General features: G+C 45.1%; 1 protein-coding gene across 3 annotated transcripts in view; it reads right to left on the bottom strand.

Moving 5' to 3' along the window:
• Window positions 1-13,912, bottom strand: part of VPS26C (VPS26 endosomal protein sorting factor C) — a 45,278-nt gene extending 31,366 nt beyond the window's left edge. For 2 of the 3 annotated variants that reach the window (XM_032175151.1, XM_058427504.1), the window contains exon 1: window positions 13,037-13,912. In XM_032175151.1, coding sequence (XP_032031042.1) covers window positions 13,037-13,093 — 57 coding nt within the window. In that variant the 5' untranslated portion in view covers window positions 13,094-13,912. The remainder of the gene's footprint in view (window positions 1-13,036) is intronic. The other variant, XM_032175150.2, reaches the window with a different exon arrangement.
• Between the last annotated feature and the right edge of the window lie 24 nt (window positions 13,913-13,936).

Raw genomic sequence — 13,936 nt, 5'->3', positions numbered from 1 at the left:
CTCAGCAAAAACAGCACTGTAAGGCAGATCATGTGTTAATTAAGCAGTACGGAACAGGGTCTCTGCTTCAGGTTAATCCAGGGTAGGCTCTGGGGACAGATCACCTAAGGCTGCTCTATGAAACTACTGTGAGATGTGGAGAATGTCATGTGATTAATTCTGGGCATTGTTCATGGGGCAGTAGAGAAGAAGGGGCAGAAGACATTCTTTTGTATTAGCTGCATTTTCTTAGCAAGTAAAAATATATATTTTCAAGTTACAAAATGGTCTTTTAAAATCTGAAGCACATGGTCAAACTATCATGACTGTATTTTTTTTAGATTAGAAAAAGCTCAGTTTTTTTCCTGATGATTACTGAAGAATGGGATTTCTGCCCATCGACTCCTAATTTTCCATTGACGGGACTGCTGCTCCTTTCCCAAAGGTGAAGATTTGGGTTTTACAGAAATTGTCTTAAATAATTCTTTCTGATAAAACAAAGGAAAAGCTAATTTTGGGCTGAAATCATGCCTGGCATGTGACAGTAAAACCATAAACGTAAATAAGACACTGTCATGGGGGAACGATAGTGAGGATGAAGGGACCTCTGCCATCACTGGAAAGCATGTGAGCCAATGCTACCGGCCACCAGAGACCCGCCCAACGGATCAGAGCACACACAGCAGGTGTAACCCTCACAGCTACCCAGAGGTCAATTCTGTCTGAGCATCAGTAATCCAGGGTCAGGACAGCTTGCTCCTATCAGAAGCAAAACGGCCACAATCTCATGTTGTCCTTCCCAGCTCAAGTTCCCAGGACAAGTAAGTAGGACAACAGTGAAGGTCTCCAGAGCCCACCAGCTCTTGCTGAGACTGCTAGTCCAAGAGCCCCAGCTGAGTAAATTCTCAAGGAGGAAAATGGCAGAAACTATCCAAGGATAGTCAGTAAACTGGTGAGTCTGCACCTTTTTGGCTTAAATGCTCCAGTAAATAAAGGCAAACTATTTAAAGCCTCATTCTTTTTTTTTTTTTTTTTTTTTTTTGAGAGAGTCTCGCTCTGTCGCCCAGGCTGGAGTGCAGTGGCGCAATCTTGGCTCACTGCAAGCTCCGCCTCCCGGGTTCACGCCATTCTCCTGCCTCAGCCTCTCCGAGTAGCTGGGACTACAGGCGCCCGCCACCACGCCCGGCTAATTTTTTGTATTTTTTTAGTAGAGACAGGGTTTCACCGTGGTCTCGATCTCCTGACCTCGCGATCCGCCCGCCTCGGCCTCCCAAAGTGCTGGGATTACAAGCGTGAGCCACCGCGCCCGGCCTTTAAAGCCTCATTCTATGCACTGCATTTTTTTTTTTTTTTTTGAGATAGAGGCTGGAGTGCAATGGTGCAATCTCAGCTCACTGAAACCTATGCCTCCCAGGTTCAAGTGATTCTCCTGCCTCAGCCTCCTGAGTAGCTGGGATTACAGGTGCCCGCCACCACACTAGGCTAATTTTTGTATTTTTAGTAAAGATGGGGTTTCTTCATGTTGGTCAGGATGGTCTTCAACTGCTGACCTCAGGTGATCTGCCTGCCTTGGCCTCCCAAAGTGCTGGGATTACAGGCATGAGCCACCGTGCCCAGCCCTAGGCACTGTATTATATCTGAAAGCTAACAGAACTTGTAAGTTTTGACATAGGACCAAATTAAATGGGTTGGCATGAAAAAACTTCAACTTTGTTGCCTCTCGCTGGTCACGACATCCTATAACTAATACTTTACAAGAGAACCACTGGCCGTAGGCCTGTGAAGACACCTCAGCAGCCACTTTGGGATGTGAGGAAGAGTCAGGGAAGGCAGGGAGGAAATAGATATTCTCACTTAAAGTAGAACAGCTCTGCTTTTATCTGTTTATAAAATAAAGTATTTTAATATGTATTATTAAAATTGACATTAGAATTTTATATAAGACTTCATTTAATAAAAGGGTTTCATTGCTTTCTTGGAAAATCTTTATCCTAAACGATGTTCATTTTATTGACTTATTTATAAGGAAACAACCACTTGTAACTTACCAGATGAAAGGTAAAATCTATTTTCTATCACCGTGGAAAGGCACTATTTCTCTGAGCCTGGATTTGTTTTCTGCCAACAAGTGACAGAGCAAGCTATTACAGACAATAAAAAGCCCAGGCAGTCTTTTTCATGGCTGCTCACTATGTAAACATGTCCATAAAGTGTTCTGTGTAGCTAAGTTAGAGGACAATAAGAAGTATTTTACAAAAATTACATCTTTACATATTTGCGTTTGTATGACATACTTTTTTCTTTTATTCGTGGTAATAAAGTTTTACCATTTTATAATTTAAAAATGTAAATATGGAGTTGGGCATGGTGGTTGGGAGGCTGAGACCAGAAGATCGCTTGAGCCCAGGGGTTTGAGACCAGCCTGGGCAACATGCGGAAACCCTGGCTCTACAAATAAAAAATTAGCCAAGTGTGGTAGCACGCACCTGTAATCCCAGCTACTCGGGAGGCTGAGGCAGAAGAATCGCTTGAACCTGGGAGGTAGAGGCTGCAGTGAGCTGAGACTGCACCACTGCACTCCAGCCTGGGTGACAGAGTGAGGCTCTGTCTCAAAAAAAAAAAAAAAAAAAAAAAAGCAAATATATGTAAAAACAGGAAGTGCGGTTTCCCAAAATGAGGTCTGTAAACAACTGATCTAGAAAATGCTCTGGAAAAAATAAAAAAGGATCAGGATCTGAGGTCAACTGACCTCTGCCTGAGCTCTGGACAGGCAAACAGGCAAGGTTCCCTCTGAGTTTCGGCCGTAGCGGCTTCTCGTGGGCGAGTCCCTGTCCGCAGGTGACGTGTGGACCACACGCTCTTCCGAAGCGTCTGGCCTTTGTGCTCTCCGGGAGGGGACGCAGGTCAGCCTATCTAGCCGATGGCTAACAAGTCAATCTGTTTTCTGAACGGAAGCTTAAACCTAGAAAAGTAACTGGGTTGGGGTGGGGGTGTAGCCACATGCAGTAAAAGCACTGCCTGTCTGTATAACAACGACCTGATGAAAAAAGGAACGCGTGAAATGGGGAGCGTTAGGGCGTCACAAACTCCAGCGTGGCTGAAATGAAAGCGGAAAGCAAATGGCAAACTGGCTTCCCCTTCCAGCTTTTCACAACCCTGCCTTGCTCATGGTCAGCCCAAGCAAGAGCGGAAGAAAGGACTGGAGGGGAGGGAAAGGAGTGGGGAGCGAGGGTACCAGAGGCATGGGAGGACGGGGACAAAGGGGCAGCAAGGGCAATGGCAGCCACGACTTCTCAGGACAGGAGACAGCTGGGACCGGCGGAAAGGAAAGTCGGCGTTAGCTGGATTGGAAACTGGATCCAGACAGAACAGATGGGCTCTGCTGCCTCCGGGTGGGGCACCAAGCGGGGAGCGGGGCCACGGGGCAGGGGACAGTGAAGCACCATGCAGCGCCCACCAGCCGGCAGCGCCCACCAGCCTGCGCTGCGCTGCACATGGTACCCGCGGCCCCAGCTGGCCAGTGTGGCGGAGATGAGACCCCTCGCGAAGAGAGTAAGCGGCCACAGCAGGGGGAAGGGTTGCTCACATACCCCCACACTGTTCACACTACGAGGCTAACTGCCATGAGATCTGCCTGCAGCCAGCAGAAACCCGTTCTAGGAAAACGTTGCCCAGCAACTTCAGTGAGTGCCACTGACCCGGGCGCCTCCGCCCCGGGGTCCGGCAGCAGCACCGATTGCACAGGAGGCACCTTGCAAACATCCTTTCCTGATCCGCGCTGCAGTTCCCAAGCTAGTTGCAGCCGGCTCACAGAGACTGCGCACACAAAGCGTCTCCGTGCCCTGCCATTCACCTTTCCACATACAGAGCCGCATCCCCTTTTTAGTGTTAAAACCCGGCGCCAAAACGAACATGCGATGTGACGTGTGTTACCTCTGCGCATGCGCCGAGCATTCCCAGTACCCCGAACCTAATGAACGCGCAGTGGGGACCCCAGGCTTCCGTGCTTTCGTTTTCCTGGAAGCTACGTGTCCTCAGTCTACATATTGTTACCTGGATAATAAAGTTTTCTCCTTTTTCCTTCCTTTGTTAACAGGCAGAAGGTGTAGGCTGCAGGTTTCGGGCCTGAGAGGGCATGGCTGGCGACACGGAGTAGACTCCTAGATGACATAACGGAGGCGAGTCTGCACCGGGGACTCGGCATTAGGAGGAGGCAGAGGAAAAGCCCACCACCGTGGCCGAGGGAGATCTAGCAAGCAGCTTGCAGGGGGTGAAGGGTGAAGGGTGTGCAAAACAGGCTGAGACCTGTCCAGTATCGAAACACGCCGCGGTGGTCAAGCAGGCTTTACCAATGCTCAGGCCCAGGCTGGTACGAGATTTGCAGCAACAAACACCAAGTGGAGAACTACATGAACACTTTTTATCACATCCCAGTTTTCAGACAATCTCGGATAATTCTGAAAATGCTTCTTATGCATTATATAAGAGTTTAGGTTATGATTTAACAGACAAGCTTTTTCAGGAGTATTAGGTTATTAGCAGAAAAAGAGACCTACTTAAAGTTTGGATGACTGTATTCCTAAAAGGTTCATACCTCTCAAAATTACCTTAAGATCTCTCCTAGCTCAAAGATTTAAATTTTTATACCCTGAGTCCTTACAACAAGCATTCACTGTTACAACTGATCATTCATTTACTAAGAATCCAGCAGGTTAAAGTAGAATATTTAAGCTTAAAAAAAAAAAAAAACCTAGCATTTTAGCTTTGCAATTTTTCTTCATAATAATGAACTGTTATGTATAGGGTTTCTCCTTCTTTTTTCATAAGAAATTACAGGAATGCCAAATTAAGGTAGTATTGAGGTTCTTAAGGTAACAGTACTCAGTCCACAGTGTATAAATTTCTTCTCATTGTAACCTGGCTATGCTGGGGAGTAAATCTCTTATTTATGTTTTTCACAACCATAATACTTAACAATGTCATTTTCATGAGTACATGTGCCAGAATTTAAGAATGTAAAACATTCTGAATTTATAAAAACAAATGAATTATATTTACACTACAGAAAGATTTACTGCAGGATTTTTCTAACCAATAAGCTCCCCTACAGCGTTCCAAGACACACAGTAATTTACAATGCATTTGAGTCCAACTTTCTGATCAAGAGCACATCTACTGCACTAAACAAAGGAGTTGCAGCAATACCAAAATCACACTCGGCTCTCACGGCCAAAAACTCTGTCACCTCCGTATGTTCTCCTTGGTCACTGACTCTCCTTCCTCCAAGTAGACAGAGACAGTGGGCACATATTTGACAATCTGTGAAGCATCTGACAAGCACTCATTATGCCATTTGGAGGGTGTACTAACTTAACTAGCGTTGTGGCACACAAAGGGCAATTCTAAGGGTGAACAGACTTCGGAGTGTGGAAAAGAACATGACAATGCCACCACCTATTACTGTGGCCCCCACGAGGTGTTGGAAGCTAGGATAAGTGTCTTAAAACACTATCTCATTTAATTTTTAAAATACAGCCTTTGAGTAGGTATCATCTCCATCCTACAGATGAGAATTAAGACCCGGAACAAAGAATCCTGGATTTAGGAATAAAAAGATGCAACTTCAAATATTTGCTATCATCAGTCCCCCTGGCATGTCCCTGAACTCTCTGGGCCTCAGTCTTCTGAACCACAAAACGGAGAAAACGCTACCTCTTAACAGTATATGGAAGGATTAAAGCACTCTGTGAGCTGGAAAAGGCTATCCTAGTCTACCTAGTTATAAAACAGTATTAGTTAGGTGTTTCCATGGGAAATTTAATCTTTCACTGGAAGTAGGGAATTAGGGAATGTTTAACACAATTCCTGATTATCTCATATCACCCATGGGTCTTTGGAAACAGAAGTCAAGTTTTTAGGCCAGGCGTGGTGGCTCGTGCCTGTAATCCCAACACTTTTGTCAGGCCAAGGCAGGAGGATTGCTTGAGGCCGGGAGTTTGAGACCAACCTGGGCAACATAGCGTGATTTCATCTTAATAAAATACTTAAGAAAAGAAGTTTTCTACCCAAGTGGAAGGATGCCTAGGGAGAAGGTGCCCCAACAGCAGTGCTGCAAGCTTGGAGAAAAGGTCTATATTCGCGCTGAGCCACAGGAACTGGGATGAAGACCCTGGAAAATCAAACCTTGGACAATTTTCTATTATATTCCATTCCTGAATCAGAGAGAAAACCATATTTATAGGAATTCTGGAATCTCTAATCCCAATTTATTTGAATCATGATCTTAAGAATAACTATTCTAAAGCAAATACAAGTAATGGTGGGTGCAATGTGTAGCTCTGGGGCTATGTCAAAATAAGAATAAATCTTATCAACATCTGCCTGGAATTGATACCTAGAATATTATTTATAATTACGAAGCAAAACCCATAATGTGCCTACAATACCATAGTTTCCCCTTTTTGATCAATGCATTTATAAAACTATCAGTCTTATGCATTTTGTTTAAATGTTTCAGGGCTTCAACTCATCATTTAATAAAGTTTTTGAGCACCTATTAAGTGGTAAGTACTGCCAGGCCCACGAATACAAGGATAAACAAAACCAAATATTTTAATTGAGTGGACTAATAGAACAAAGTCACTACAACAGAAGGTAATCAGTGCAATGACAGCAGTATACATAAAATGTGTTTGTAAATTACTGCCAGTTACTACTAAATTACAGAAAACATTCCCATGTTATTCTGTTCACTTTGTTTCCTTTGCTGTGTAGAAGTTTTTTAGCTTGATGTGATCCCATCTGTCCATTTTTGCTAGGGTTGCCTGTCCTTTTAAGGTATTGCTCAAGAAATCTTTGCCCAGACCAATGTCCTGGAGCATTTCCCCCATGTTTCTTTCGGTAGCTTCATAGTTTCAGATCTTAGATTTAAGTCCTTAGTCCATTTTGATTGTCATTCCCATGTTATTCTGTCTTTTTCTGACAATTAGACTTGACATTCCGTTATCCCATCATAATCTCACTTTCTTGTTAGTTACTCTTTTTGTAATTCTGCTTGTAAGAAAGTTTCTAAAATTTAAACATTAAAATTAGGAATTTTTATAAGGCTATGGGTGACAAGAGTTGTTGCTATAACAGAAACGGAAGCACACATTTCTATACAACTCATGTCAAAAAAAAATGGAAATTAGAAGATACTTTAAGTTTTACAATAATAGAAAATACTACGAATCAAATCTTGTGGGACACAATTTTCAGACACGGCAGTGCATTATCTCGGGGTCCTCTGACATTCCCACAGTGCATGAGGTTACCAAACCATGAAACCTCATCAAGGTCCTTGGGAGCAGTGTCTTCTCCCAGAATCTAGGTGGAGTGATTCTACTTCCAGTCTCCTCTCCAGCAGGATGTGGGTAGGGTTACAAGGGTTTGCATTACAATAATTCACTCACCTATTAAAAACAAAAATAAAATAATGTACGAAGTACTACTTTAGAGTAGTACTTAGTGGGAAATGTCTACATTTTTAAAAAGGAGGCTACAATTCAATATGCTGAACAGCCAACTTACAAAGTTTAAAAAAAAAAGAACATAATAAACCCTAAGAAAACGAAATATTTTGGAAAGACAGTCAACCTAAGTCACATTAAAAAACTGCTATTGCTGCCAGATTAGATTGAGGATGAGCAACCATCAACACCTGGTCAATCGGGTAAAAGAAACAGTCTATAGGACTCAGGTTGCGTCCCAAATGTCTGCAAGCTCTTCTTCACTAGGTTTACACTGTCTATTCCTCATGACTGAAACCAGCAGTGCATGGTGGGCACTTAGTTTAACACTTGATTTTCAAACTAGCTCCTAATAGGTTTCAAAACTAGGTTTGATGAAGCTCCAGAAGGGCCCCCAGCTTCTCCCTTTACACCCCAGATGACTATACTCTAATTTATGCTCCTTCGTACATCACAGACGCTCTTATTTGAGCACTTGATCATCTTTTTAATCATCTTTTATTTTATATATTTGCCTATCTCTACTAACCTGTAACTCTCATGAGATCAACATACATTGGCTGAATGAAGTTGATTGATTAAATAATATAAAAAAGAATGGGACTGATGAAAATGTTAATATGAAAAGGTATCCAAGATAAAGGTACATTATTAAGCAAAAGAACAAGTTGCGTGTGTGGGCACACGTGTCTGGAACACTACACAAATCATCAGTGGATACGTCCAAGGGCAGAAAAGGAGTCAGGAAGAGTAAGGAGACTTGACTTTTCATTCTACCTTCTTCTGTAGCACGTTAAATTTTTTTTTTTTTTTTTTTTGAGACATTGTCTTGCTCTGTTGCCCAGGCTGGAGTGCAGTGGTGTGATCTTGGCTTACCACAACCTCCACCTCCCCGGTTCAAGTGATTCTCATACCTCAGCCTCCCAAGTAGCTGGGATTACAGGCATGCACCACACCCAGCTAATTTTTGTATTTTTAGTAGAGATGAGGTTTCGCCACGTTGGCCAGCCTGGTCTCAAACTCCTGGGCTCAAGTGATCTGCCTACCTCGGCCTCCCAAAGTGCTGCGGTTACAGGCGTGAGCCACCACACCCAGCCGGGATATTACATTTTAACGTTTATATTTTTTAAATGCTTCAACTGTAATTTTTTAAAAATCATTTTGTCAATGAGTATTTTTTCTTAAAAAAAGGTCAATTTTAAATCTAAGTATAACTTAGGTTTCTCTGGTGTCCACAGAATCAAGCCATTTTCAAATGCTTCCACAACTAAGATACTGAAAAGCACAATAACAGAATCAGCATATATTCAAAGTAGAAGTCGTATCAGTCTCTTTTTATTGAAATATCACAATGTTGGCCGGGCGCGGTGGCTCACGCTTGTAATCCCAGCACTTTGGGAGGCCGAGGCGGCGGATCATGAGGTCAGGAGATCGAGACCATCCTGGCTAACACGGTGAAACCTCGTCTCTACTAAAAATACAAAAAATTAGCCGGGCGTTGTGGCGGGCGCCTGTAGTCCCAGCTACTCGGAGAGGCTGAGGCAGGAGAATGGCGTGAACCCGGGAGGCGGAGCTTGCAGTGAGCCGAGATCGCGCCACTGCACTCCAGCCTGGGCGACAGCGCAAGACGCCGTCTCAAAAAAAAAAAAAAAAAAAGAAATATCACAATGTTATTCACAGCACTCCTAGGAAATGAATAACAACATTTCTATATTACAAATTCCTCCATTTTGCATAAAAATGGCCACTCCTAGGGAGGCAGAATAATAGAGTGTTCAGTGGACATGCTTTGAACTGGAACTGATCTGAGTTGGAATCCAGACTCTGTCCAATTAGTCGGGTGAAGTTCTTCAACCTGTCTAGTTGGGTTATGAAATTCTTCAACTTGTCTAAGCCTCCATTTCCTCATTAGAAAAATGAGGGTGATACTGCCTGGCTGTCAAACCCTACCCCAGAGCCTCTGCTGGAATATAAGCTTGCATTATGTGCTTACACTGACAAACACGTTTCACTTGAAAGACAACCACTTATGACCTCAAGCCTGGGATAGCACTGCTTAGGATCAGGCTAAAGTAGGTGGCAGCCACCTCAAGCAACCCGTAAGAATTGTAGGCATGGCGCTCTGGCAGGCCCATAGCTAAGTCAAATCTTTGGTAACTGAATCTTTACTGTCACTGTTGAGATGTACAGAGAAAAGAGAAAATGTGTATGCTATCAGCTCCATTGCAGCCAGCTAAGGGTGAGGAGGATAGGAGAGAATGGCCGCTTCTCCCACAACCACAGTGCGAACTAGATGTGACATATGCACTGTCTGCGGTCAATGAGGCCTCCTCAAGGACCAGACAGCAAGGATCCTGCTTTGTGGGGCTTGGAAAGCAGCCATGACAGTGCTGGCTGCCTACTCCACCTACCCTGAATCACAGATCATGGAGTCTAGCACATGAGTCATGGGCACACATGTCAGAGATTTTTGTCAATTGATTAATTAGTTTAATAACTTTCTCTTTTCTGTCGCCTTTCAAAAAAACATAGCAACCATCTATTTGGAAGTTATACTGGTTTTTCTTTTATATTCACCATATAAGGTTTCCTTTAAAATGCATGTAAGTGTAAAAAGTGACTGAAGGTTGACAGAAGCTGCCTTCAGCCATCAATTGCGGATTCTGTTCCTGATACTAGCACCAGGAGATGTAGTCTAGAGGGACAGAGCTGACTCTGTCTTCAACTCTGTGACCCGCAGGAAGTGGTCCGGGCTGTGTATGACTTTCGCTGGGGCAACTTTACCATTCCATTGCTTGTGTCTTTTCTAATGTACTTTTCATTACTTGTATCATATTTAAAACCACAGACAATATCTCAGCATCCCAGCTGGAGTAACATTTCTGAAGAGAATGTGCTAACTTGTTAATGAAATAATGAATACTAAAGTTAAGTGCATATATAGTCTCCTGTCACTGCCCTCCCATTGTTATTTTGAAACATTTCCAAGCTCCAGAAAAGTTATGAGAATACAAAGTAGTGGAAAAATTGGAACTGTCATACAGTGCTGGTAGACTGTGAAGTGGTGCAGACACTTTGGAAAACAATTTGGCAACTCTTCAAAAAGTTAAAGTAGCTCAGCAAAATCCACTCCTAGGTATATATCCAAGAGAAATGAAAACATCCTCTCACATAAAAACTTGTACTAGAATGTTCATAACATTATTAATAGCGAAAAGGTAGAAATAACTCCAATGTCCATCAAGAGACCAGTGGTTAAACAAAATATGATCTATCCATACAATGGAATATTATTCAGCCATAAAAAGGAATGAGGAACTGACTCATGCTATGACAAGCATGAACACTGAACATTACTCGAAGTAAAAGAAGCCTGTCAGTCAAAAGGGCCACATAGTGTACGATTCCATTTATATGAAATGTCAAGAATACGCAACTCCAGAGACAAAGTCAATTTGTGACTGCCAGGAGTCAGGAGGGAGGGGGAATGAGGAGTGACAGCTAATGGGTTCAGGGTTTCTTTTTGGGGTAAAAATGTTCTAGAATTAGATCGTGGTGATGGATGCGCAACTCTGCAAATACACTAAAAAACTACTGAATTGTATACTTTCAAAGGGTACATTTCGTATTTTAAATTATCTCTATAAAGCTGTTTTTAAAAAGAATACAAAGTAGACCCATGTAGCTTTTAACTTCATTCAGCAACTGTGAGTGTTTTGCCAGATTCACTTTCTTTCTCCTATACACATATGTGCATAAACATATGTGCACAGTCTACGGCTTGACACTTTGATCCTAAATATTTCAGCATATGGAGTATTCTACATAACCAAAATATAAATATTACACTGGAGAAATTCAACACCAATACACAACAATTATAGTCCATAGTCGAATTTATATTTTATCAGAAATTAAGCATTCTATTTGGTTCTCATGTCCCTTTAGTCTTTTAGTCTACAAAAATTATCTGGCCTTTATTTTTTGACACTGGTATTTCCGAAGAATCCACGCTACTTGTTTCACAGAATGCCCCTCAATTTGGATATTCCTCATTGTTTCCTTATGAACTGATACGGATTAAACATTTTTGGCAGGAATACTACATAGGTGAGTTGTAGCCTTCTCTGTGCATCATGCCAAGGGGTACCGAATGTCAGTCGTCTCATTAGTTGTGATGGTAAAGTGGTGTTCATTGTTGTGCTTGGCTAGAGGAGTGTGACTACTAGATTTCTCCATTATAAAGGTAGCTTTTTCCCTTTTTCTTTTTTTTTTGAGACGGGGTCTCACTCTGTTGCCCAGGCTGGAGTGCAGTGGCACAATCTCGTCTCACTGCAGCCTCCGCCTCCCGGGTTCCAGAGATTTTTCTGCCTCAGCCTCCCGGGTAGCTGGGATTACAGGCGTCCGCCACCATGCCCGGTTAATTTTTGTATTTTTTAGTAGAGACCGGGTTTCACCATGTTGGCCAGGCTGGTCCGGAATTCCTGACCTCAAGTAATCCACCCGCCTCGGCCTCCCAAAGTGCTGGGAATACAAGCGGGAGCCACGGCACGGGCCAGCTTTTTCCCTTTGTAATTAACCATCAAGGGGATGACCATTTGAGCTTGTGTAAAAAAGAGCAGGCTTCCCTAGCTGTCTTTTGCCCAAAAGTTTTAGCATCCATCCAAGACCCTTGTCTGAAATTGTCCCTTTTGAGATTACTTTGCATTAATATGACCAACCACTGCGATCAATTTTATTCCAAAGAGTGTTGGGGCTGTAATTTCAGCCCTAGCTGCACATATATCACCGGTATCGCTGGGAATGGAACCCAAGCAATCATATTTTAAAATTCTCCAGGGTGACTGATTCTGATGCAGAGTGAGGGTTGAGATTCCCCGAGTTAGAGGAAGCTTACAACACCCTCATTTGCAAATAAGGACACTGAGGCCCAAGGAGGTTAACTGACTGGCCAATGTCACAAAACCTGTTAATGGCATAGTCAAGATTTTACTTTTTTATACTTGCATTTTAATAGTCAATCCTTTATGTTAGCCGAAGAATAAAACCAGAAAAAGCAGTAACTTTCACAGTACGTTAGCACGTTGTTAAAAGTGACTGCCATCTAATATATGCTGCCGCCAGACATACCCATTTCTGCTTCCAAGGTTTGTTTTAGCTCTCGTTCATTAGACCTTTGCGGTCACCTTAGGAGAGAAGGAAAGGGGAGTTTGGTCGTCAACTCCTCCGCCCTCAGCGCTCACTGAGGGACCTCAAGCCTGAGAGCCCAACACCGCCGGGTGTTCAAGGGGCCAGATGGGAAGAGGCGCAGCCTGGGAGCTGGGCGCCTGCCCTGCACGTCCCGCAGATGCCGCGGCGGCGCCTGCCCTGGGGCCTCCTCGCAGGGCAGCCAGCCTCGCGCGGGAAGCACGGGGCGGGAACGCACCCACCTGGCGGAGACGCACCTGGCCGGACAGCCCTGCCCCGCCTAGGGACGCGGGACGTGCGCAGAGCGATGGAGACAGCGGAACCTGCAGACCCGCCCAACCCCACCCCCAGCCCCCACTTACCCCGGCGTGATAAACTTTATTCGCTCTTTTAATCTTGATGTCCAGGGCCGTCCCCATCTCCAACTCTCCGCAGCAGCCGCCACTTCCGGCTGCGCGTGACCTCAGGGAAACGAGGGGCGCCTCCCGCCTTCGTTCTGGGCCCCGCCCCTTTCCCTCTCTGCCGGCAGTGGCTCACGTGACCTCGCAGCTATGCCGCACACACTCCCTAGCTCCGAGAGGCGAACGCCCCACGCCTTCCTCCTTCCGGCACAGGAGCCGGCCTTAGTGATGGCAGAAGCGCTGTCAAGGTTCACCCCGCCCCCTCTGGGCATGAAAGGCGGGACCAAACTAGCCCCACCCCTTCCGTAGGGACAGTCTTACGCAGGAAATGCTCCTTTTCTGTCCAGGTTAGCAGAGGGAGGGAGGAACGCTCGGCTCTCCCGGCGTGCCCCGCGGCTGGGGGCGGGGCCGAGGCCGTCTCTCGATTGCAGCCTGCGCAGGAACGATGACGCTCCCGTCAGGCTGTGCGGCGCAGACGGGTCGCCCTATGGAGTTGTCTTTCAGGAGGTTTTAACTTGGGAATGCCTATCCTCCTCAAATGTCCTTAATCTTCTCAACTCTAGCCCTCCACCGCTTTCTCCCTGGGGTTCTGAAGAGCCGGCGCCCCCTTCTCTGTCTGCGCCCAGGCGCCGCTCCCTGCCCTTCCCGCGGGAAGGGTTCCGGTCACCCTCAGGGGTGCGGCCCCTGCGCGCTAGTCCTGCAAAGCGCTGATTGGCCGGCAGCCCGGCTGCCTCGCGTCCCAGAGCCAGCTGGGCCTAGGGCCAAGGTCTCGGGAAGCGCCGGGTGACCTCGCTTCTCTCGGAGCCGCGGCGCTGGGTCACCCGCCAGCCGGGCTCCGCGGGCCGCGAGGGATTGTGGGTG

The sequence above is a fragment of the Hylobates moloch genome, unplaced genomic scaffold (assembly GCF_009828535.3).
Source record: "Hylobates moloch isolate HMO894 unplaced genomic scaffold, HMol_V3 SCAFFOLD_14, whole genome shotgun sequence".
NCBI lineage: Eukaryota > Metazoa > Chordata > Mammalia > Primates > Hylobatidae > Hylobates > Hylobates moloch.
This window is presented reverse-complemented; position numbering and strand designations above follow the sequence as displayed.